This window comes from Megascapheus bottae, chromosome 15 (assembly GCF_031878675.1).
Source record: "Megascapheus bottae isolate mThoBot1 chromosome 15, mThoBot2.hap1, whole genome shotgun sequence".
In the NCBI taxonomy this organism is placed as follows: Eukaryota; Metazoa; Chordata; class Mammalia; order Rodentia; family Geomyidae; genus Megascapheus; species Megascapheus bottae.
Window position 1 is genome coordinate 2,310,799 of NC_143523.1, and position 21,627 is coordinate 2,332,425.

The 21,627-nt window shown below is 46.1% G+C and overlaps 1 protein-coding gene across 1 annotated transcript in view; it reads right to left on the minus strand.

Moving 5' to 3' along the window:
- Glrx3 (glutaredoxin 3) overlaps positions 1–13,980 on the minus strand; it is a 36,102-nt gene extending 22,122 nt beyond the window's left edge. Inside the window, exons 1-2 of the mRNA XM_090345604.1 lie at positions 13,875–13,980; positions 7,547–7,655 (exon numbers count right to left, since the gene is read on the minus strand). Of these exons, the coding sequence (XP_090201730.1) occupies positions 7,547–7,655; positions 13,875–13,963 (198 nt within the window). The 5' untranslated portion in view covers positions 13,964–13,980. The remainder of the gene's footprint in view (positions 1–7,546; positions 7,656–13,874) is intronic.
- Between the last annotated feature and the right edge of the window lie 7,647 nt (positions 13,981–21,627).

Genomic DNA, 21,627 nt, shown 5'->3' on the forward strand with positions numbered 1-21,627 from the left:
CGATTCTTACAAAATATTTAACGCAGAACAACAGTTTTGTCATTTTTTTAAGTTTTAAAAGAATTTACATCCTTCTGGCCAGGAGTTTGGCCTTGTTTTAAGAGTGCTTGCCTAGCATGCATAAAGACCCAAGTTCAATTCCTTGGTACCACATACATAGAAAAGGCTGGAAGTGGTGCTGTGGCTCAAGTGGTAGAGCTCTAGCCTTGAGAAAAGCCCAAGGACAGTGCTCAGGCCCTGAGTTCAGCCCCAAGACTGGCAAAAAAAAAAAAAAAAGAATTTGCATCCCCAGAGCACGCAGATAATCATCAATAGTTATCTTTTATGGTGGAAGGCCTTTTACTAAAGATACCTGGCACCTCATCAAACCAAACTAACTTCATAATCGGGAAGAGAAAGGTGCAATTAAGTTTAGGCTTCAACTTGACTGACATCCAGGTAACTAATAAAGCATTATTTGTGGGCTTGTCTATCTATGAGTGCTTCTGAAACAGATATAGGCATTTAAATCCATGGAGTGAGTAAGGTGGATCCATCCATCCTCACAAACCTGAGTAAGTGCCACCCAATAGGTTGAGGCCCAAATATAGCAAAAAGGCTGAGAAGGCAAATTCATTCTATTTCTAAAAGCTGTCCTAAGAATCAGAACTCCCAATTGTCTGACCTTCACGGTCTACTAACCTGTATCAGTGCCCTCTCACCATGCCATACCCCTTTTACCCTGGGGTCCTGAGGCTTTCAGTTAGACTGAAAGCTACACTATTAGCAATATGATTCGCAGGCCTGTAGGGACTTAGTCTGCACTACACCACCTGTTTTCCCGCATCCTCTCTGAGGGAAGTGTCTCAGCCTCCAGAATCAGGCAAGTCAACTCCCCACTAGATCACCTCTCATCTATTTGTGTCTCCATCTACATTGCACTGGAGAACCCTAGTATGTGTGGTGACCTGGGTAGCAGATATGCATCATGTGGTAGAGCTGAGAAACTACGTGCATTTGCTTATAAAGCTGTGGGTTGTTTTTTTTTTTGGGGGGGGGGCAATCCTGGGGCTTGAACTCATTAGGGACTGGGCACTGTCCTTAGGCACTTTTGCTCAAGGCCAGCACTCTGCCACTTGAGCCAAAGCACCACTATTGGCTTTTTCTGTATATATGGTACTAAGGAATTGAATCAGGGCTTCAAGCATGCTAGGCAAACACTCTAACAGGAGGCCATACTCCTGGCTCTGTTGTGCTTCTTTTCTACTGTATCAGTTAACTTTTACCACTGCTGCTACAATTTAAAAATCTTTTTTTTTTTTTTGGGGGGGGGGTGACTGTGAGGTTTGAACTCAGGGCCTGTCCCTGAGTCTCTTCAAGCTCAAGGCTAGCACTCCACCACTTGGGCCACACTACCACTTCTGATTTTTGAGTGGTTTATTGGAGATTAAGAGTCTCATGAGGACTTTACTGGCCACACTGGCTTCGAACCATGATCCTGAGATCTTAGCCTCTTGAGTAGCTAGGGTTATAGGTATAAGCCACCAGTGCTGGCAAAAGAACACATTTTAAGGGCTGGATTTACACATGCCTTTAGAACCACCAAACACAACTGGAATCCAGTCAGTGAAAACCATTTGCTTCTTATCCCCCAAGAATACATGCCATGTGTCAGTGATGAGTGCTGGGAGGCAGGGGAAATATAAAAGTAAATCCAGACATGAAAACTCTCTTTTACTTCAATTCTACAGGGTCACCAAAGACTATGTACTGCTGACTCATTTAACCTTCACAATAAGTCATCAAAGCTATTTCACAGAATGATTGTACAGTAAGTTAGAAATTAAGCAATGTGAATTGCATCTTTAAGACTACTGTGCATTTCAGAAGAATAAATCAAACAATAGATTTGTTTTATTAAGTAAAAAAAAGTATTCAACTCCTCTATACCCTTTATCTTTTATTTGAAATGACAGTAGACTAACACACAAGTGAAAACAGTACAAAAAAATATCACCTACAAATTTCCATGAATTTTCCTGGAACATAATTTTATATAATTCAATGGTTACCTTGTACATTCTCAGGCTTAAAATCCTGCCCTTACCCTAGTATTTTCTAAAGTTGCTTCTTCAGGTCTAATCCATTTCTTTTACCATATCTACTGCTTCAGGACTATTGTATCTCATACTTCTATGTACTAGAATAAAAGCAGTTTGCTTTCTATCTCATCTAGTGATACAACCATCTATTCACCATTTCTTTTTATTCTCAGCTACTTGGGAGTAATTCACTTTCAACCCATAAATGTTAGATAATTTCATTCTTACTTCCTCTGCCTAGATTCCCCCGCTGCTCTGGCACAGGCACAGACTTCTACCTTACACCCTATTAAACTTTTCACGGTCTTTTACCATGCTATTGTGGTAAGGTTTGCCACAAAGTACTTGATGAGCATACCATTCCTTCTTTTAAATGGCTTCTGAGAAGGCTGAAGGAAAAACCTTAGCACTTATACCAGCAATTTTCCATGATCCCTTCTCTCCAATGGATATCAAAGAACGTTTCTGAAGAATCTATTTTAGGTATGGAGGAGTGTTGGGTCCATGTTTCAGACAAACCTATTCAAACAAGGATCTGAGAGTCCTGTCCCTTTCCCACTCTCAGGCCCCATGTCACCTGGCTACCCATTCCTGCCCCAGTTACAGAAGCTCCTCAATGTTCTGCATGCTGAAGCCATTCTAAAAAGAACTACCAACACCACAGCACCTGTTAATGTTAAGAGAAAGGGCTGCAAAAGTAAAAAAAAAAAAAAAAAAAAATCACTCTGTAGTCATTAGTACTGCAAGTATTTCTGAAAACTTGGAATACACTAAAACTCTAAATCAGGAGGGAAAAAAAACACCAACCAGCTAGCTGATACGTATGATTGAGAATTTTTGTACTGAAATGCATTATATGGTCAATGAGAAAGAACCACAGGGAAAAAGGAACAGCCTTCTCACAAAATAATTTGTTCCTCAGATACGTTCAACTTTCTCATCACTGAAAAAGCCTCAGCCTGCTCCTTTTCTTCCCAGACAGCACATTCTGAAAGGTCTTACCAAATAATGAAATAACAAATGCAAACACCTGTAACCCCAGCACTCAGGAGGTGGAGGCAGAAGGATGGCAAAGTTCAGAGCAGCCTGGGCTGCAGAGGAAGACCCAGTCATGCATTGGTGGCTCCTGCACCTGTAATCCTAGCTACTTAGATCTGAGGACAGAGATTTGAAGCCAGCAGAAAAATTCAGGCGATTTTTTTTCATCTCTGGTTAACCAGCAAAAAAGCCAGAAATGGAGGTGTGGCTCAAGTAGTACAGTGTCAGCCTTGAGTGAAAGAGGAACTTCCTGCCTCCCTGATGTCAAAAAACAAGAAAGGTACATTCCCACTTTAAAACACTAACAAGTATATAAGCAACCTGTAAAGAAATTAGCTGTTTGTCTGTATTCTGACTAAATGTGAAATTTCTGTAGGATTTTTAGCAGCAGAAACAAACCATGTAATATCACTGAAGACCCTGGAGATGTGCAGTCCTTGAGATCCAACCAGAAACGGCAGCATTACAGGAAGGGAGGACATCACCCACCCATCACAGATCTGAATGGGGAGCATCCATGCACCTTACACTCACTTCACCAGACAGACCATGATGTCAAAGGTTAGCCTCGCAGCATTTCATTCCAATGAGAAAGAACCACACTGACCAGAAAGGCCTAGCTTTACTGTATTTCTTTATTTTTTTTGGGGGGGGGGGAGGTTAGGGCAGTCCTGGGGCTTGAACTCAAGGCCTGGGCACTGTCCTTGAACACTTTACTCAAGGCTAGTGCTCTGCCACTTAAGCCGGAGAGCCACTTCCAGGTTTTTTGTGTGTCAGTGGTACAGAGGAATCAAACCTAAAGCTAGGGGAGTACTCTACCATGAGGCTACGCTCCCAGCTCAGGTCTAACTTTTCTGAGGATGTTTATCAACAAAATTAGAAATTAATGATAGTTACGAATGTTGCGGCCTATCTAAATTCTTTGCTTAAGGGCACTTATTTGATTGACTTTGTAAATTTCAGTCACAGAAATAGCTTAATCCTTTTACTTCACCAAGTCAAAAATGCCAAAACTATTGTACCATGAAAAGAAAAAACAGGAAAAAATAAATTTGAAAGACAGATGTGGGGGAAGATGGTTACCATGATACACAACTGCAGTCCCAGTTACTCAGGAGAACATTTGAGAAGAGGATGATTGTTTGACCCCAGGACTGGAATGCCAGCCTGGGCAACATAGAAGGGAGGAGGAACGGAGGGAGACGGAAAGACAAGAAATAAAAGGAAGGGAGAGGGGCCGGGAGTTTGGCCTAGTGGTAGAGTGCTTGCCTAGCATGCACGAAGACCCGGGTTCAATTCCTTGGTACCACATACATAGAAAAAGCCGGAAATGGTGCTGAGGCTCAAGTGGTAGAGTTCTAGCCTTGAGAAAGTCCAAGGACAGTGCTCAGGCCCTGAGCTCAAGCCCAGGACTGGCCAAAAAAAAAAAAAAAAAAGGAAGGAGAGAGGGGGGAGAAAAAAGAATGGGGAAAAGACAGAAGAGGAGAAGGGGGAGAAAAAAGAAAAAGAGATGGGGAAGAGAAAGAAGAAAGAGGGAGGAAGAGGGAAAAAGAAGAAAAAGGGTGAAGAGAGAGAAGAAAGGAAGAAGAAGGAAAAGGAAGGAAAAACAGAAAAAGGAAGAAAGAGGGGAGAAAAGAAGAGGAGGAAAAAGGGAGAATGGAGAAAAGACAGAGGAAAGGGGAAAAGAGGTTGGAGAAAGGAAGGAGAAAAAGGAAGAGTAGAGGAGAGAGAAAGAGGAAAAAGCAAGGAGGAGATGAGAGAAAAATGGGTAAAATATTAACCAGACTCTAGAAATTTCCAAAAGCCTTCAACACAAAAGAAAGCTGTTTCAAAATAAGTTGAATAATTCTGAGAAAGGACAGCTTTCTTCATACTCACTTCTCTGCACACTATAGTTCAGCAAGTGCCTTTTAATTACCTAACTTAAAAACTCCATGCCTATTACCTCTGCTCTGACCATGCAGTGAGTGTACTGCAAGCCACGGAGTGAATGCTGGAGAGGGAGAGGCCCCGGAAGGAAGAGTGGCCCCGTTGAACAGCAGGTTTAAGTCAGGCTCCAGCCGCCCTGACAATCCAATCCACCAGCACTGAGGCTACAACCCTTGGCTCACTGAGACACTTAAGCATCTGAACAAACTGAAAATCTCACTGCCATCCCTAGTAGCAATGTGAGACGCAATTCTACAGTCACTTTAAATAAGTCATTCAGATGGCAGCTGAGAGCAGTGTGTCACCCAAGCCAGTAACCTTACACACACCAAGCAGACTTCGAACAATTACCATCATCTTGATTAATCTTATGATTGAAATGTTTAATCATTCATTTCACTTGTAATCATTATCTTTTATCACCGACCAAACATGCAGTTTTAATGTCCCCTTCTATTATTTATATTGGACATTTCAGGGCTACACTCTAAGGCTACTTTACACATTTCATTGGAATTTTAAGTAAGTCCTTAAATTTTAAAAAGCTATTATATTCCTGTTTTCTCTATCTGCATAAAGAAGCACTGGAAGGATTCATACAAAATTAAACCATGGAGTTACTTGTGAGAAAGGCCAGACAGTTGATAAAATGGAGTGCAGTGGGACTTTTCAATGGATATTGTCCAAATTATGAGCCACGGGAGATCACCACCTATTCAGAGTAAACATCCATATAAAAGCTTTGCAGAGGGGCCGGGAGTTTGGCCTAGTGGTAAGAGTGCCTGCCTAGCATGCACGAAGACCCAGGTTCAATTCCTCGGTACCACATACATAGAAAAAGGCTGGAAGTGGTGCTGTGGCTCAAATGGCAGAGTGCTAGCCTTGAGAAAAACCCAAGAACAGTGCTCAGGCCCTGAGCTCAAGCCCAGGACTGGCAAAAAAAAAAAAAAAAAAAAAAAAAGAGCTTTGCAGATGAAGGTATGGTTCCATATGTAGAGTACTAGACTTTGAGCAAAAGACATCAGGCATGGAGTTGGAATCCCAGTCTCCAAAAGCTGCCAGAAAATTTTATCACAAGACTATACAAATGAATTAATCTGTTTTGGAACTGTTTTCCATTTACATAACAAGAAACAACCATATTGTATTTTTACCCATACATGTACAATGAACTCACCAATTCTGGTTTTAAAAACCAAAGTTTTAGGGGGCGGACGTTTGGCCTAGTGGTAGAGTGCTTCTCTAGCAAGAATGAACACCCAGATTTGATTCCTTGGTATCACATATATAGAAAAAGCTGGAAGTGATGCTGTGGCTCAAGTGGTAGAGCTCTAACCCTGAAAAAACCAAAAGGACAGTGCTCAGGCCTTGAGTACAAGCCACAGGACTGGCAAATAAAAAAAAAGTTTTAGGTCAGACTTGGCAGCACATGTCTATAATCCAGGATTTAGGAGGCCGAGGCAAGAGGAGAAATCAAGGCTAACCTAAATTGCATAGAAATCTTGTCTCAAATAAATCTAAAACAAACTTTAATTTTAAAAATACTTTTCCTTCATTCTGAATCCTAACAATTCTGGCTATTTAATACAGTCTATGCCTCCCTTTCCAGTAATTCACCACTCTCAACTCATACTTTAGTCTCGATGCCTAAGTCAGTATTATGTGCTAAATAATGACATTGATGTGTTAAAACAATGCCATGACCATGGCAGAGATGCCAGGAATGTAGAAAGTAACAAAGCAAGGCCCCAAAAATGCTCTGTGGTCTCCCTGAGGCCCTCGTTTCAATCATCCCCCAAAACCAAAGGAAAAATAAAAAGCAGAGACTGAAGGGTTTCCTTTTTGTTCTGGCTTGTTAACAGAAATTTTCCATTTCTCCCAAAGGCCTGTATTTACCCAATTTGAGAACAACTTCCTCCAGTTGACGTGGTCCTAACAGCCTACACATATCCTTTCCAGTTGTTTGCCACACCACAATTAGCCTTTCAATGAAAAAAATCTTCCTCTTCATATTTCAACTACCATAAAGCCACAATTGTCCATAGTAAGTTATCTAGTCTGCTTTGGCCCTCAAATATTTTGGTTCTTTGCCCATTCTGATATTCCAATCCAAAAACACATGTGATTTTTGTTGTTGTTGTTGTGTTTGTCAGTCCTGAGACTTGAACTCAGGACCTGGGCGCTGTCCTTGGGCTTTCTTCTCAAGGCTAACACTCCACCCTTATGCCTCAGCACCACTTTGGGCTTTTTCTGTGTATGAGGTACTGAGGAATCAAACCCAGACAAGCACTCTACCACTAAGCCACACTCCTGGCCCAATACATAGGATTTTTGTGCTTGAGAAATACAATATAAAGTCTTAAAAATAATCTACTGAAAAAGTAACAGATCTTAACACCAATTTAAAAGATGTGAAACTGCATACATGCGTCTTTATTTACTAACATGCAGTCTAACTCATGAATGAGAAATTCATCAAGCTACAGCATGGACAATACCTTCACAAATGAAACCTGAGTGTGCTCCTTAGCCAGCTCTGCCATCACGTCATTCATCTGCACGCACTGTGGAGCCCATGGCGCCCAGAAGTGGACCACCAGAAGGGACCTGTAAGTTGATAAAATGCCACCTTTTAAAAATCATAGTAAACTTTGGAAATAAGAAAATTCTACTACACACAAAACCTTTAAGAGAAGTGTCTAAAGTATTTTGTACTAAATTTTGCTGTATCAAGAACAAGAAAAGAACAAGAAAAGTCACAAGGTGTTGAGACTTTAGATAAAATTTCAAAGTAGTGGTTTCTTGAGTCAAGATTTAATCTATGTAAAGTGCTTCTAAATATCCATCAATCTCAACTCAGAGACATGTAAATCAACAAAATTTCCAGGCCCTCGAGTACTGTGAAAACTAAATTTCTATGCTAGAAGAACAAAGCTTGTGACAAATGGTTGTAGACACATTATTACTATTAATGTCAGCATTACTTTTTGAACATGGCACAATGACAAAGGGACACAGCAATCCGAGAGCCAACCAACAGAAAACAAGGAGAGACAGTAACTACGTTTTACAGAGATATGTCATGCTACAATGATTTTCTAAATACTCATAGCACAGATAGTAGACTAATATGTGATTCACTAAATTCTGAAGAATCCCAATGTATAGATACCTTTAACTATTTTCATACAAAACGTTGCCTGAGGAACTGGGAATGTGGCTTAGTAGTAGTGCTTGCCTAGCATGCATGAAGCCCTAGGTTTGATTCCTCAGTACTACATAAAGAGAAAAAGCCAGGAAGTGATGCTGTGGCTCAAGTGGTAGAGCACCAGCCTTGTGCAAAAACCTCAAGGTCAGCGCCCAGGCCTTCAGTTCAAGCCCCAGTATAAGAAGGAAAGAAGGGAGGGAGGGAAGGGGGAAGGGAGGACAATGAAACTTGCTGTTGAAATTGTTTTAGGAAGTGGGGGAAAAGTGGAGAATGATAACAGGGATCAGACTAATTAGGACATATTGCAAATATGTGTGGAAATGTCTCAATATAATCCACTCCCTTTATAATTAATATACACTAAAACTATTTTTAATCAAATATAAGCATCCTCCAAAATAGCTTTCAAAAAAATCCAAGAAAAGACATGTTACTTGGAGGAAAGGACTAAGGGACAGTGAAGCCTATGGTCAAGAAATGTCAAACCATAAAGAAAATAAGGAGAGAAAGAGTGAAGCAGAGGAAGGTAAGATCAGGTGACAGCTATCAGTCTAAAGCTGGCTGCCAGCAAGGCCTTAAATGCTATAGGTGCGCTGGCCTGAAGCTCTGGACAGAAGCTGTGAAGCTGAAGGAAAGAAGTTCAGTGTGAGAGAAGAGCTCAAAAGGAAGACATCCATGCTGATCTAGACCATCTAGAGCTGGGGATCAAAGCACTGCAAAGGAGACAGAGAAACCCCAATATCAGCATTCGGTGCTCATCAACACTGTCAGATAGGGGATGTGGCTGTGCAGTACAGGAAGGCCAAAGAAAGCCACAGAAAATCAGGAGATGAGAACTGCTAAATGCAACACAGAAGAGTAACTAACAACAGTGACCTGGATGTCATACAAACTGAAGGACAAGAAGACTGAGCTGAAGGTAAGGCATTAGACTGCTGCTAGAAAACTTCTTCAGGAGATCTGTGCTATACAGAGGAAAACAGGATCAAGGGCCTGACTTTAATGCAAGGACATCATGTGCTAATTTATTCTGTGCAAGGACAGGACAAAGGAGGATGGTGGGAAGGCTGAGGATCTGAGAGATGGCTGAGAATACAAGATTTCTCAGAATAGAACGCACCTAGAGCAGAGAAGAAGCAGCACTCTCCATGTGAGCAATCAAGGAATTAAGAATGAGTAAGACCAGAGACAATGAGAGACTAATGATGAGATTAATTGGGATACATTAGAAACTTGTAGAAATGTCACCATGAAAACAACTCCTGTGTAACTAACAGAAAAACAAAACAAAACAAAAAAGAATGGACAAGATTACATATAACAAGTATGTGGGAAAGGGAATTTTTAGGCAAGTGCTACTTGAAGTCCTATTTTTGCTCATATACAAAGAACATCTGCTGAAGCTCATGCCTGTAATTCTAGCTACTGTAGGAGACTGAGATCTGAGGATATTAGAAGCCAACTCAGGCAGGACTCTAATCTCCATTTAATCATCAGAAAACTGGAAGTGGAAGTAAGGCTCAAAGTGGTAGAGTGCTAGCCTTGAGCAAAAAAAAGCTCAGCCCCAGTCCAGAGTAAGCCCCACTGCAACAATAAATAAACATAGTAAAAACAAACAGAAAAAGGACCAGGATCACAGGCAAGACTGGTGAAGAAGAAAACACTACCCAGGAACATGCGGAAGGCAAAGAAAAGTCTCCAAAGGAAGGCCTGGCAGGAGAGGTCACAGTTTGGGATCCCAGTTAGTGGGTTACAATGTACATCCAAATTCCAGGATCTTCTGAGGAAAAGTACGCAGGCCTCAGCTCATGACAAGTTGTGTTTTATGGAGCAGCACTTTCCTTTTCCCGGCATCTGGCTGAACTACACTTTTCAGTCTTCAGGTGTCCAGGGCTGTGGACTGCATTCTACCTCGCCCTAGAACCCTCTTGTGCTGGTGCTAGCCCACTTCCCAGCAATGCATAGCCTCCAGAGAAGCTGCCAAGGCCTGAGGATGGTAAGAAAGGAAAAGAGAGGTTCACAAAAGCCTTGGCGAAGGAATGCCCGCAGCATTGCACACAATAATCCAAATGCTCACAAACTTGGGGAAAAGTACAGAAGCCAAAGAAGAGGAAGTAAACAGGTGAAGGGAGTAGGAAAGCTGGTGTCTCCAACCAGGATGACATTGTCCAGTTTGGAACATATAAGAAGGAATGCAGTAATACCTCCTACCATTTAAAGTTATGAGGACTCTAACAACAATAAAGGTTAGTTCCGAGACTTCAGGGATGATAAGCAATGATCACAGACATGAGGAAAATCTCAGCTACCCATGGACTTAGTACGAGTATTTTCATGTTGATATGCCACATCAAGATGGCCTTTTTAAAAGGGGGGATGGTCTAGAGCTGGAGGCAATGACTATTTCACAGATCTGTACTACTGTGGAATGTAACAGAACAGTTTGGCGCTAAGTTTAGAGAAGGTGTTAGAAACTAAGAACAGGCAAGTCTACTATAAAATGACCCTAAAGAAAATCGCTTGAAGAAGGCAGATCCAAAGATCATAGGTGGGGATCTTGGAAATTGCCACCACCATGTCCACAATTCAAGTGCAAATAAAAGAAAGCAAGTGTAACATCTGAGACAGGGCTACCTTAAAATGAATCCTGATTCATGCACTAGAGAAACTAAATGACCTTACTGGCAGAGGTGAGACATTGTAAATGAACATAATGCCAGCCAGACAGTACAGGTGAGTCATATCTGTAATCCCAGCCACTTGAGAGGCTGAGATCCAGGGGACTGCAGCTGTAAGCAAACCTTGGCAGAAAATATCTGTCCATGAGACTCCACTTCTAAAACAACCAGCAAAAGCCAAGCTGGAGGGGTGGCCTAAGTGGTAAAGCACCAGCCAAGAAAGCAAGGGAGGCAAAGCTGAGTTCAAATCCCATCACTGGAAGAGCCACTCACGAGACTGAGATCTGAGGATTGCAATTCCAATCTAACTCAAACAGAATTATTTCCATTTAACTAGCAAAAAGTCAAAAGCAGATGTGTGGCTCAAATAGTGGAGTTTTCAGTCTTCAGCAAAAAAGTCAAGCAAAAGCCAGAGGCCCTGAGTTCAAGCCCAAGTACCTACACAAAGAAAAAAAAAAGTACTGACAAAGGGATTGAGAGATGGAAGAATGGAAGAAGCAAGGATCTGTATGAGTCTATATATATACACTAAGTCTAACAACCTGAAAACCATAATGACAGAAAGTAGATCAGGCTCAGTGCTGGTGGCTCATACCTGTCATTCTAGCTACTCCGGAGAATGAAATTTGAGGATCATGGTTCAAAGCCAGCCCAGGCAGGAAAGCCCATGAGACTCTTAAATCTCTAACCCACCTAAAAACCAGAAGTGGAGGATAGCCTTGAGTGGAAGACCTCAGGGATAGCACCTAGACCTTGATTTCAAGCCTCATGACCAACAAGTGAGGGGAGGGGAGGTCAGGATTTGGAGAAAGAGGCCAAAGATTTCGGGCTCAATCTCCTTGTTTTAAATGGTGGTTCTTTCTATACAACTGTCAAAATATATTACAACTGACAATCAAAAAGTATTCATTTTATTATTGTGATATTTCTAAAGTATATCACTTTTTATCAAATTTGACAAATAACTTAAAATCATATTTAATAATCAAATGGAAGGTGAAGGCTGGGTATGGTGGATCATGCCTCAACTACTCGGGAGGTGGAAATGAAGAGGATTAAAGTTGGAGGCAAAAAGTTATTGATAGTCCATGTCACCCAATAAGGCTGGTGGTGTGGGTATGCACTGGTCATTACAGCTACACAGACAGAACAAAAAGAACAGCAGTTCTGGCCTGCCCAGACTAAAATAAAATAGAGAAAGAAAAGAAAAACATTACAGGAAGAGAAAGCAAAGAAAGCCCGGGGTAGTAGCTAGTAGAAATGCATGCCTATCAAGTGACTTCAAAGCCCCGTACCACCAAAAAGAAAAGAGGAAAGAGAAAGTAGAGGGAGGGGAAAGGAGGCAAAAGGAAAGGTCCTAGAACATGGAAAGTGTTTCTTTCCCATGGAAGATATCCGAAGTTTCCCTTCAGGGCCACACCCCCACTAAAAGACCTTGTAGAAATGCCATATGCAGCTATCTACCCTAAGGAAGGCTGATTCATAAGTGTGCCTAACAAAGAATTGCATAAATCCAATATCAAACAACAGTATTGTTTTTCAAAAATATTATAGACATTAGAAAATAAAATTTGGGGCCGGGAGTTTGGCCTAGTGGTTAAAGTGCTTGCCTAGCATGCACGAAGACCCGGGTTCGATTCCTCGGTACCACATACATAGAAAAAAGCCAGAAATGGTGCTGAGGCTCAAGTGGTAGAGCGCTAGCCTTGAGAAAGTCCAAGGACAGTGCTCAGGCCCTGAGCTCAAGCCCAGGCCTGGCCCATAAATAAATAAAAACAGGTTATCAGTCATTGCAATTGCAGGAATGGGGGGTCAATATAAAATATGTGCACAGAGCTCAAATTCCAGTCGGGGCTCCACTTTCACTCACACGGCTCTGAAGGGTAGCGCACCTCCTCTGCACTCCCACACCCATGCACAGCCACGTGTGCGACCCTGGGATGGAGGCAGTCGCGCCCCGAAACGCGATCTGGGTGTGAGCCGTCATTTTGGAGCATCCATTGGGCCGCGAGCCCGGCTCGTAGGACGACCAACCCCGTGGGGTGCGTGCGTGCGTGCGTCCACCTGAAACCCACGCTTGTAGGCCCCGCCCGGCAGTAGCGGGCCCCGCACGGTGAGCGGGGCGTGCTCGGGGTCGCACCCGGGCCTGTTCTCCCCGGCCGGCCCGCGGGGTTCCGGCCGGCGGCACGGGCTGGGACGCTCCTCTCCACCGACACCCAAAGGCGGGGAGGAGGAGCTGCGGTCCCAGCAGGGTGGCCGTCGTGGGAGCACAAGGTCGAGGCGCCGGACGCCCGCCGACCCGGAGCCAGGCCCCGGGCTTCCGGGAGGGCGGCGGCGGGGTCGGCGGGACGCGCTCCGCCCCGCTCCGCCCCCGGGCGCCCCTCTCACCGGGACCACACCGCGCGGCGGGGCCCGGCCGGGCGGCGAGGCGGCCGCGCGGGGAGCCGGGGACCCGGAGCCGAGGAGCGCGGTTCCCCCGTGCGCACCGCGCCGCCGGGCCGGCCGCACGCCCGGGCGGGACCGCGTCGGGGAGCCCGGGGTCCGCCCGGGGCGGGACGCGGCTCGCAGGCCGCCGCCGCCGGCCGGGTCCGCGCCGGCGGGGTCCGGGGCCGGGCCGGGCAGGGCAGGGCAGGGCCGGGGGCGGCGCCGCGTCAGCGCTCAGGCCCCCGGGTCCGCCGCCCGGCCCTCGGGACGGCCTCCCACCCCCGGCTGGCCGCCCGGCCCCGGACCCCCGCCCCGCCCCGGACCCCCCGCCCGGCCCCGGGTCCCCCGCCCGGCCCCGGACCCTCCGCCCGGCCCCGGGTCCCCCAGACCCTCGGGCGGCGCCGGATCAGGCGCCGAGGCCCAGGCCCGCCAGGCGCCCAAGGGCCGGGCCGCCCGCCCCGCGGTGCCCGCCGCACTCCCGACCCACCTCTTCCCCGGCCCTGCCGCCCGGCTTACTTGGCTTTGAGGCCCAGCAGCTCCTCGAACTGCCGGGCCGAGCCGACCTCCACCAGGGCCGAAGCCGCCTCAGCCGCCCCCGCCGCCATGCTGCCGCAGCCAGGCCAAAGCAGCCGAGCGCCGGCCACTCGATGGAGCGGGCCGAGGAGAGGCGGCTGCGCGCGGAGGCCCCGCCCCTTCCCGCCGCCGGCCCCGCCCCCTTCCGCGCCCGCCGGCCTCTGCAGTTCCCTGCCAGGCCGGAGGCGGCGCCCGCGGGCGTGGGCCGCGGAGACAGAGTGTGTGCGCGTGTGCGTGCGAGAGTGTGTGTGTGTGCGTGAGTGTCCGCGTGACTGTGTGTGTGCGTATGCGTGTCCGCGTGCGTGTGTGTGCACACGTGTGTGTGGTGTGTCTGTGCGTGTGTGCTCATGTGTGTGTCCTCGTGTGTGTGGTGTGTACTCATGTGCTCGTGTGTGTGTGGTGTGTCCTCGTGTGTGTGTGCTCGTGTGTGTGTGCATGTGTGTGTCCTCCTGTGTGTGTGGTGTGTGCTCGTGTGTGTGTGGCGTGTGCTCGTGTGTGCGTGCTTGTGTGTGTCCTCATGTGTGTGTGCATGTGTGTGTCCTCGTGTGTGTGGTGTGTCCTCGTGTGTGTGTGGTGTGTCCTCTTGTGTGTGTGCATGTGTGTGTCCTCGTGTGTGTGTGTGGTGTGTGCTCATGTGTGTGGTGTGTCCTCGTGTGTGTGTGGTGTGTGCTCGTGTGTGTGTGCTTGTGTGTGTCCTCGTGTGTGTGTGGTGTGTGCTCCTGTGTGTGGTGTGTCCTCGTGTGTGTGTGCTTGTGTGTGTCCTCGTGTGTGTGTCCTCGTGTGTGTGTGGTGTGTCCTCGTGTGTGTGTGGTGTGTCCTCTTGTGTGTGTGCATGTGTGTGTCCTCGTGTGTGTGTGGTGTGTCCTCTTGTGTGTGTGCTTGTGTGTGTCCTCGTGTGTGTGTGGTGTGTGCTCATGTGTGTGGTGTGTCCTCGTGTGTGTGTGTGTGTGTGCATGCGCGTGTGTGCAGCAGAGCTTGACCACAGCCCCCGGGCGCTGTCGGTCAGCTGTTTTTCTCAAGGCTGGCGCTCACGTCTAGCAGCCTCAGCTGCACTGTGGCCCTGGGCTGATTCATGGCGATAAGGGTCGTTCTGGCCCAGCTTGGCTTCGAGCCTCAGTCTTCAGATGTCAGCCTCCAGAGTAGCCAGCATTACAGGCGTGAGGCATCAGTGCCCAGATTCAGAGGCTTTGTATAAAAGAAAACGCAGGGAGAGCGTGCCTGGTCACTAACGAGCTCTGCACTGAGTACATGTTGAAATGGTATGCTACCCTTCTTTACCAGAGCATTTTAAGTTACACAATGATGCTTCACTTGTGACTCACTTTGTACTTTTCTAAGCAGCCACTGGAACCCGCCACAGGTGTGACTCACCTTGAGAAACAGATGTGACTAAAAATGTACAGCATTCCACATTCAGCAGGAGAAACTGCTTTCTGTCTTGGCTGTGTACCCGTATGGACATAAGACTAGATAATAAACAAACACATTACTGTATCGGACTTTGGTACCTGGCATATTGTATATACGTCTACTTGAGTATTGCAAGTGGGAAGGTAAGGGAAAAACAAGGTGAGTGGGAGGGAACAGGAGAGGGAAAGTGAGAGAAAAACATGGGAAGCACAACAACATTCAAGAAGTAATGTACCCATTACCTGATGAATGTCACTGGAACCTCTTTGTATATCACTCCAACAATAAAATAAAATTTAAAAAATAAACAAATACAAGTTCACTGAAATCTGATCAAAACAGTAGATTGTGTGCAAATATTCACATCCGAATTATGATGTTGTTTGGCAGTTTTTGCAAAAAAAAAAAAAAAAGTCACCATGGGGGTAGAGTTAAAACAAGGGGACAAAGTATAATGTTAGATTGGGGGTTGGCACACCCGAGTATCAGATGTGACATGGGTATGTAAATGCTGGTGGGCACTCACACCGTCTACAATTCTCACTTAGGATCCCTGAAAACCACCCTGCCACCCTTCCCCAGTTATAGCTAAGGAACAAGCCCAGGCACACGGCGGGTAGGACCGTGGCACCTCACGTTCTTATCACCCACTGCTGCTCTAGGGACTCCACTAATTTCCCTCAGGGCACGTTAGGGCCCAGAGGGAAACACTGGCATTTCCATACTTGGTGGTTTGGGCCTGTAACAGAAAACCTCTTAGCTCTTCCACTGCCCAAAATTTGAGAAACATAGATCAGGAAATTGGGCTGGCGTTTGCCCATGTCTGTGCAGGATGGTGCTGGGGCACTGGCATTCTGCTGCACCTATGTGTGAGCATCTTTCTGCCATGAGCAAGGACTCCCACCTAGCTGCCAGTCCTGCCTGGTTGGTAATGGCCTTCCCAGCATCACACTTGCCCCCAGCCGTCTGAGATGAGACCATGAAGTCACCCCTGAGGGAGCTGGATGGCAACTCAGGAGCATGTAGCAAAGAGACCAGAACCTGCAGCTTAGGAGCTTGAAGTCCTGACCTGGGAGAAGGCAAGGAGTCCGTGCTGGGGCTTTCTGAGTAAGCATCTGCTTCTGTGTGTGATTATTTTGCAAGGTAACAATTAGTATGTACTTTTCTTAAGTAGGCAAGATAATATTTAGCCATGAATGTGTATGTGTGAGCTTGAACTCAAAGCCTTGTACTCTCACTCAGCTTTCTTGCTCAAGCCTGGAATTCTGCTGGAGCCATATCTCTAGTTTCCCCTCTTTTATTTTTTCTGGTTAATTGGATTTAAGTCTCGTGGCTTCCATCCTGATCCTCAGATCTCAGCCTCTTCAATAGCTAGGATTATAGACAGGAGACATTGGAGCACAACTAACTATAAAATTTAAATGATGTGTTGTTCATTACTCTGGCCAAATATTACTCAGTGGGCCTAATGCCAGCAACTTTAACAGTCCCAAACAACTCACCCCGTAGGGAAATATATCTGGTACACTTAAAGAAAAACTGGGAGTCCAACTTCCACCTGTTTGGGTCCCTGCAAACCCTATCTGTAAGCACAAAGAGGTACTGCAGGGGGATACTGGAAATGAGAAAGCACAACATTAAAAACTGTTGTTACTCAAGTAAAACAGCCAAGGTTTCCCTTCTTTTAAGAGAGACGCTTAAATTCCAATTACTCCGCCCCCAAAGACCAGTTGAGAATAACCCCAACTGGAGGGAATTAATTTCCTTAGGAATTTCACTAGTGCAAGATTAATGGAGCCCCTGCAGAGAAACAGTAAAGCTGTAAGTACAGTAGATTTGCACCTGAAGGATACATATTTTAATTTCTGTTCTCAAGCTGCGATAACATCTTCTGAGCTACTCTAAAAGCATAAATGAGCCCTGGCACATTTGCTGGGAACTTGTTCACGCTGAGCTCCCTGGGGCAGCCTGGAGATTGCCTGGTCCAGGGGCTGCTGGCCTCATACCGCCTTTAGAGCTGGGGCTCCAACTAAGCTCTGGCCAGGGGTGGAGCAGGAGTGCAGGGCAGGGTAAGAACAAACACATCTTCCTGGGCACCCTGGACTCTTGGGACCAATTGGCCCAGCCTGGGGTGGCATTCGGAATGGCACTCATGGACACAGAACTTCCTGTGCGACGCCTGACTTCAGGTGACAGCTGAGCAACTCAAAGATGGATGGCCTCCCACCTCCCCCTCTGGAGCCCTGCTGGAAATCTCAGCCCTCTGTCCATTCCCGGCTCTGGCCTGAGAATGGGTCTGTGAATGTGTTGATGGCAGGTCCATCACTGAACTGAACGGAGCCATCATCCCCTTCCTTCTCTCCCTGGCAATAGAGACTCTCTGCCTATCACTCGGAATACCAAGGACCAGCCCGGGATGCAGAGCAGGACTGCAGACCTTCCCATCCCAACTCCTAGCACCGGAAACCTAGTCTGGGGACAAGTCAGCCAATTTTCGTGTTCTCTTCCTTACCAGAAACTGCTTTTATGAGAGGAACTCGATGTATATGCTTGCTATAAAGGTTGTTTATGCTGTCATAGCCAGATTTTTATTGGTTGTATTTTTGCTGCACTTGCTTGAAAAATAATTATTTTCAAAGAAAAGAAGAATTACATACCCAGTAAACTAAATAAGACTCACTGTTTATTAGGGACCTCTGACAGCTCCTCAAACATGAAAAAAAGATTTCCAAGCAGTGAATGGACAATTTATGTGCAAGTTTATTTGTAAAGCAGATTTCAAGACATACTTCATCTTGGCTCTGCCAATAAAAATACATTCCATTTCTTCTCAGAAGTATGCATTGTCCAATGGCTCAAGTAATCTGGTTTCCCCTAAGAAGACAGGCAGGAGAAGCATGTACCCCGAACCTAATCTAGACAGGCTGGAGAAGCATGTACCCCAAACCTAATCTAGCTGTACCTCAGGCAAGCTTGGGATTGAATGCTTTGGGGCATTCAGAAAACAAACAAACAAAAAAAAACGTGATTGTGGCCATAAAGCACACTCTAGAGGAATGTGTTTATAAGAAATGTAGCTCATAAGTCTTAACCCAAGTGCTGCAGTCCCCCAAAATTCCTTGCTTACAATAATTCTAAGCATGTTTTTAATTATAGATTACAGTGTGGGAGAGGACTCATCTTGGGAGTCAACTGCCCATTCTCCAACCTCTTCCTTGAGTTCTCATCTGCTCTTCTTCCCACCATTAGCCTAAGCCCAGCGGTTGTAGAGCAGGTTTCCAGGCTGCAGGTGGCATCACTGCCTCTCCAGGAGCCTGAGTCCTTTCTTCAACCTGGAGACCACAACTGGGAAACACAAATGGACTGCCTCTGCAGAGCCTCTGCTTATTCCCTCTCCACCAAAACCTGCTTCCCCTGACTTTAACACTCCCCATCTATGCCGTGTATTTGAGATCCTAAAACTGTCACCCACACAGGAGAGCATATATAAAAGATGCTAGTAAGCTAGGCACCGGGCACTCATGCTTACAATTCTAGTTACTCAGAAGACTGAGGTCTGAAGATCACAGTTCAAAGCCAACCCAGGCAGAAAGACCCTGTGAGACTCTTTTTTTTTTTTTTTTTTTTTGCCAGTCCTGGGCTTGAGCTTAGGGTCTGAGCACTGTCCTTGGACTTTCTCAAGGCTAGAGCTCTACCACTTGAGCCTTAGTACCACTTCCAGCTTTTTTCTACGTATGTGATACCAAGGAATCGAACCCCGGTCTTTGTGCATGCTAGGCAAGCACTCTACCACCACCAGGCCAAACTCCTGGCCCAGCCCTGTGAGATTCTTATCTCCAATTAACCACTCAAAAACCAGAAGTGGAGCTGTGGCTCAAAGTGGTAGAGTGCTAGACTTGAGCAAAGGCCCCTGAGTTTAAGCCCCATGACTGGAAAAAAAAATTACAAAATGCTAATGGGGAAAAGAAGAAAGAATGCACACACATAACAATGTATTTCTATAGGTAACGTTACCATTTATGAAGCACAGTCCCCTCCCAAGCACCCCAGACACAAGTCCCCTCAATACCTCACTGGCCCTGAGCAAACACAATCAGCACATGTTGTCTGTGCTGCACATTCGTTCCTTTTTGAGTCCACACATTCTGCATGTCCAGAGTGTTGTGTGTTCCATGTCTCTGCTCCTGCTTGTAGTCCTTAGCCACAGAAAGCCTGCCCATGTCACAGACAAACCATTTGTGCGATGGTTTCACAGGTTCCCACACTCCAGGGTAGCGCCTGGAGGCTTGGTTGTGAGCTGATGGGAGTTGGGGAAATGATTGGATTGTGATGCTCTGACCTAATCAGTGAATTAATCCCTTAATGAATTCATTAAGGCATCCAATAACGATGCTGTGGGAAGGTGGGGGGCCTGGCTGCGGGAAGGGGGTGAGAGGAGGTTATCTTCCCCCCTCCCCGCCCCTTCCTTTGTCTCTTTTCTACTTCATAGATGTCATGAAGTGAGCATGTGCTGCACCTTGACCTCCAGTCATGATACTCCAGCCTGCCCGCCTGCCTGGAGCAACAGAGCCAGCGGACGACACACTGAAACCCTGGACCAAAATAAACCCTTCCTCCTTCGGATTGCTTCTCTTGGGTGTTTGTTACAATGTGAAAAGCAATGTGACACAGCTCATAAAACCAGAAGTAATTCTCTCTCTTTTTATATTTTATTGTCAGGATAATGTATAGAGGGGTTACAGTTACATTCGTCAAGTAATGGGTACATTACTTCTCGAACCTTGATACCCCTTCTCATGTTTTTGTTCCCCTTAAAACCAGAAGTAATTCTTCAGGAATCTAAGATGGTCTAGCCATTTGAACTTTGGCTGCATAGCTCCAGGCACTCACCCTCAACCAAGATGAGTCGAGGGGACCCACACAGGCCACCTGAGTGGATTCTCAGCAAGCCTCGGTAGTCTCTTATAGATTACTTAGGTACAGAAGTACCACTTCCCAAGGCAGACACGGGAGTGGCAGAGGGCGCCATGCAAGTCCCTCTTGTCTGCAGAAGGAGTCAGAGTACAGAGTCTGGAAAATGGCGGAGAAACACCTATCATACATTGCACACAGACACACCTGTGTATCACACATGCACACAGGAAACAGGCTGATTCTCTGACCATGACAGATGCCATCCCAGCCTGGAAAGTAAATCCACTGAGCTTCAGTCAAACACTGACCACAATTATCTTCAGCAAGACATCTCAGACATCTGCCACACCAGCGTGGCTTTTTCCACATCCTGCAGCCTCTAAAACAATTTTTCTCCTAGTATCAGATGAAGAACACTGTCCTACTGTTACAGTGACTAATTTACGTCATCTGAATTCCAGTTGCAGCATCACTTCTAGAGTTGATCAGCCATGTTTGGCCCCCATGAACAAACCCTGTGGAGTGGGGAGGGTGGTGTGGGCAGAGCTACATGGCCCCCAGGCCTCCCTCCCTCTCCGGGAGGGACACAGCGGCAGCTGCCTTAATGAGCTCCGGCAGCTCAAAGACTGAGAAGCAGTAAGATGACCCTGGAGGACTGGGAGACTTTGGAATTGCTGTACCCCTTAGGCATTCACAGAAGAGAAGATTGTAGACTGGAGTTAAAACTACCTCAAATTTATACAATGAGGATTTTTTTCCTCCTGTGAAACCAGGGTATTCCTTTTTCTAGAAACGAAAGGGAAAAGGCAAATGACCACATTTTAAAAGACGTACAGGCTCGTTGACAGGCGAGTCTGCACATCACATTCTCCTGTGATGTCACTCATTTCATAATGGTAAAGCAAGCACTTGGTGATGAACCACAAGGGCCTGATATTTCATTTGCTTGAAACACAGAGGTAACAATACCAGAGGACTTTCCAGCTCAGATCTATAGTCTCTCTCAGCTTACAGGGGGTGATGTGACTAAGAAATACATGACAGTCAGGGAGACATGTCCTTAGATAGGACACCCATGGATGAGACCTTCGTGGAGGTCAAGGGCAGAGCCACCCTCCTTGAGCTGTATCTAGCCTACTGCGTAGTCAATCGGAAGCCCTGCCAGCCACCCGACTCATCAGAAATCTGGCTGAATGCAAGAAGCGGCTGCCCTGAGATTGAGGGCAGGATAGGCAGGATATTGAGAGCCTAAGTAGAAAATTCCATCTAGCTGGGACAATGAGTATGTACCACCACAGCCAGATGTTTTCTGTTCCAGCTGACCTTTAACCCTGATACTCCCAAATTCCATCTCCAGAGTAGATGAGATTAC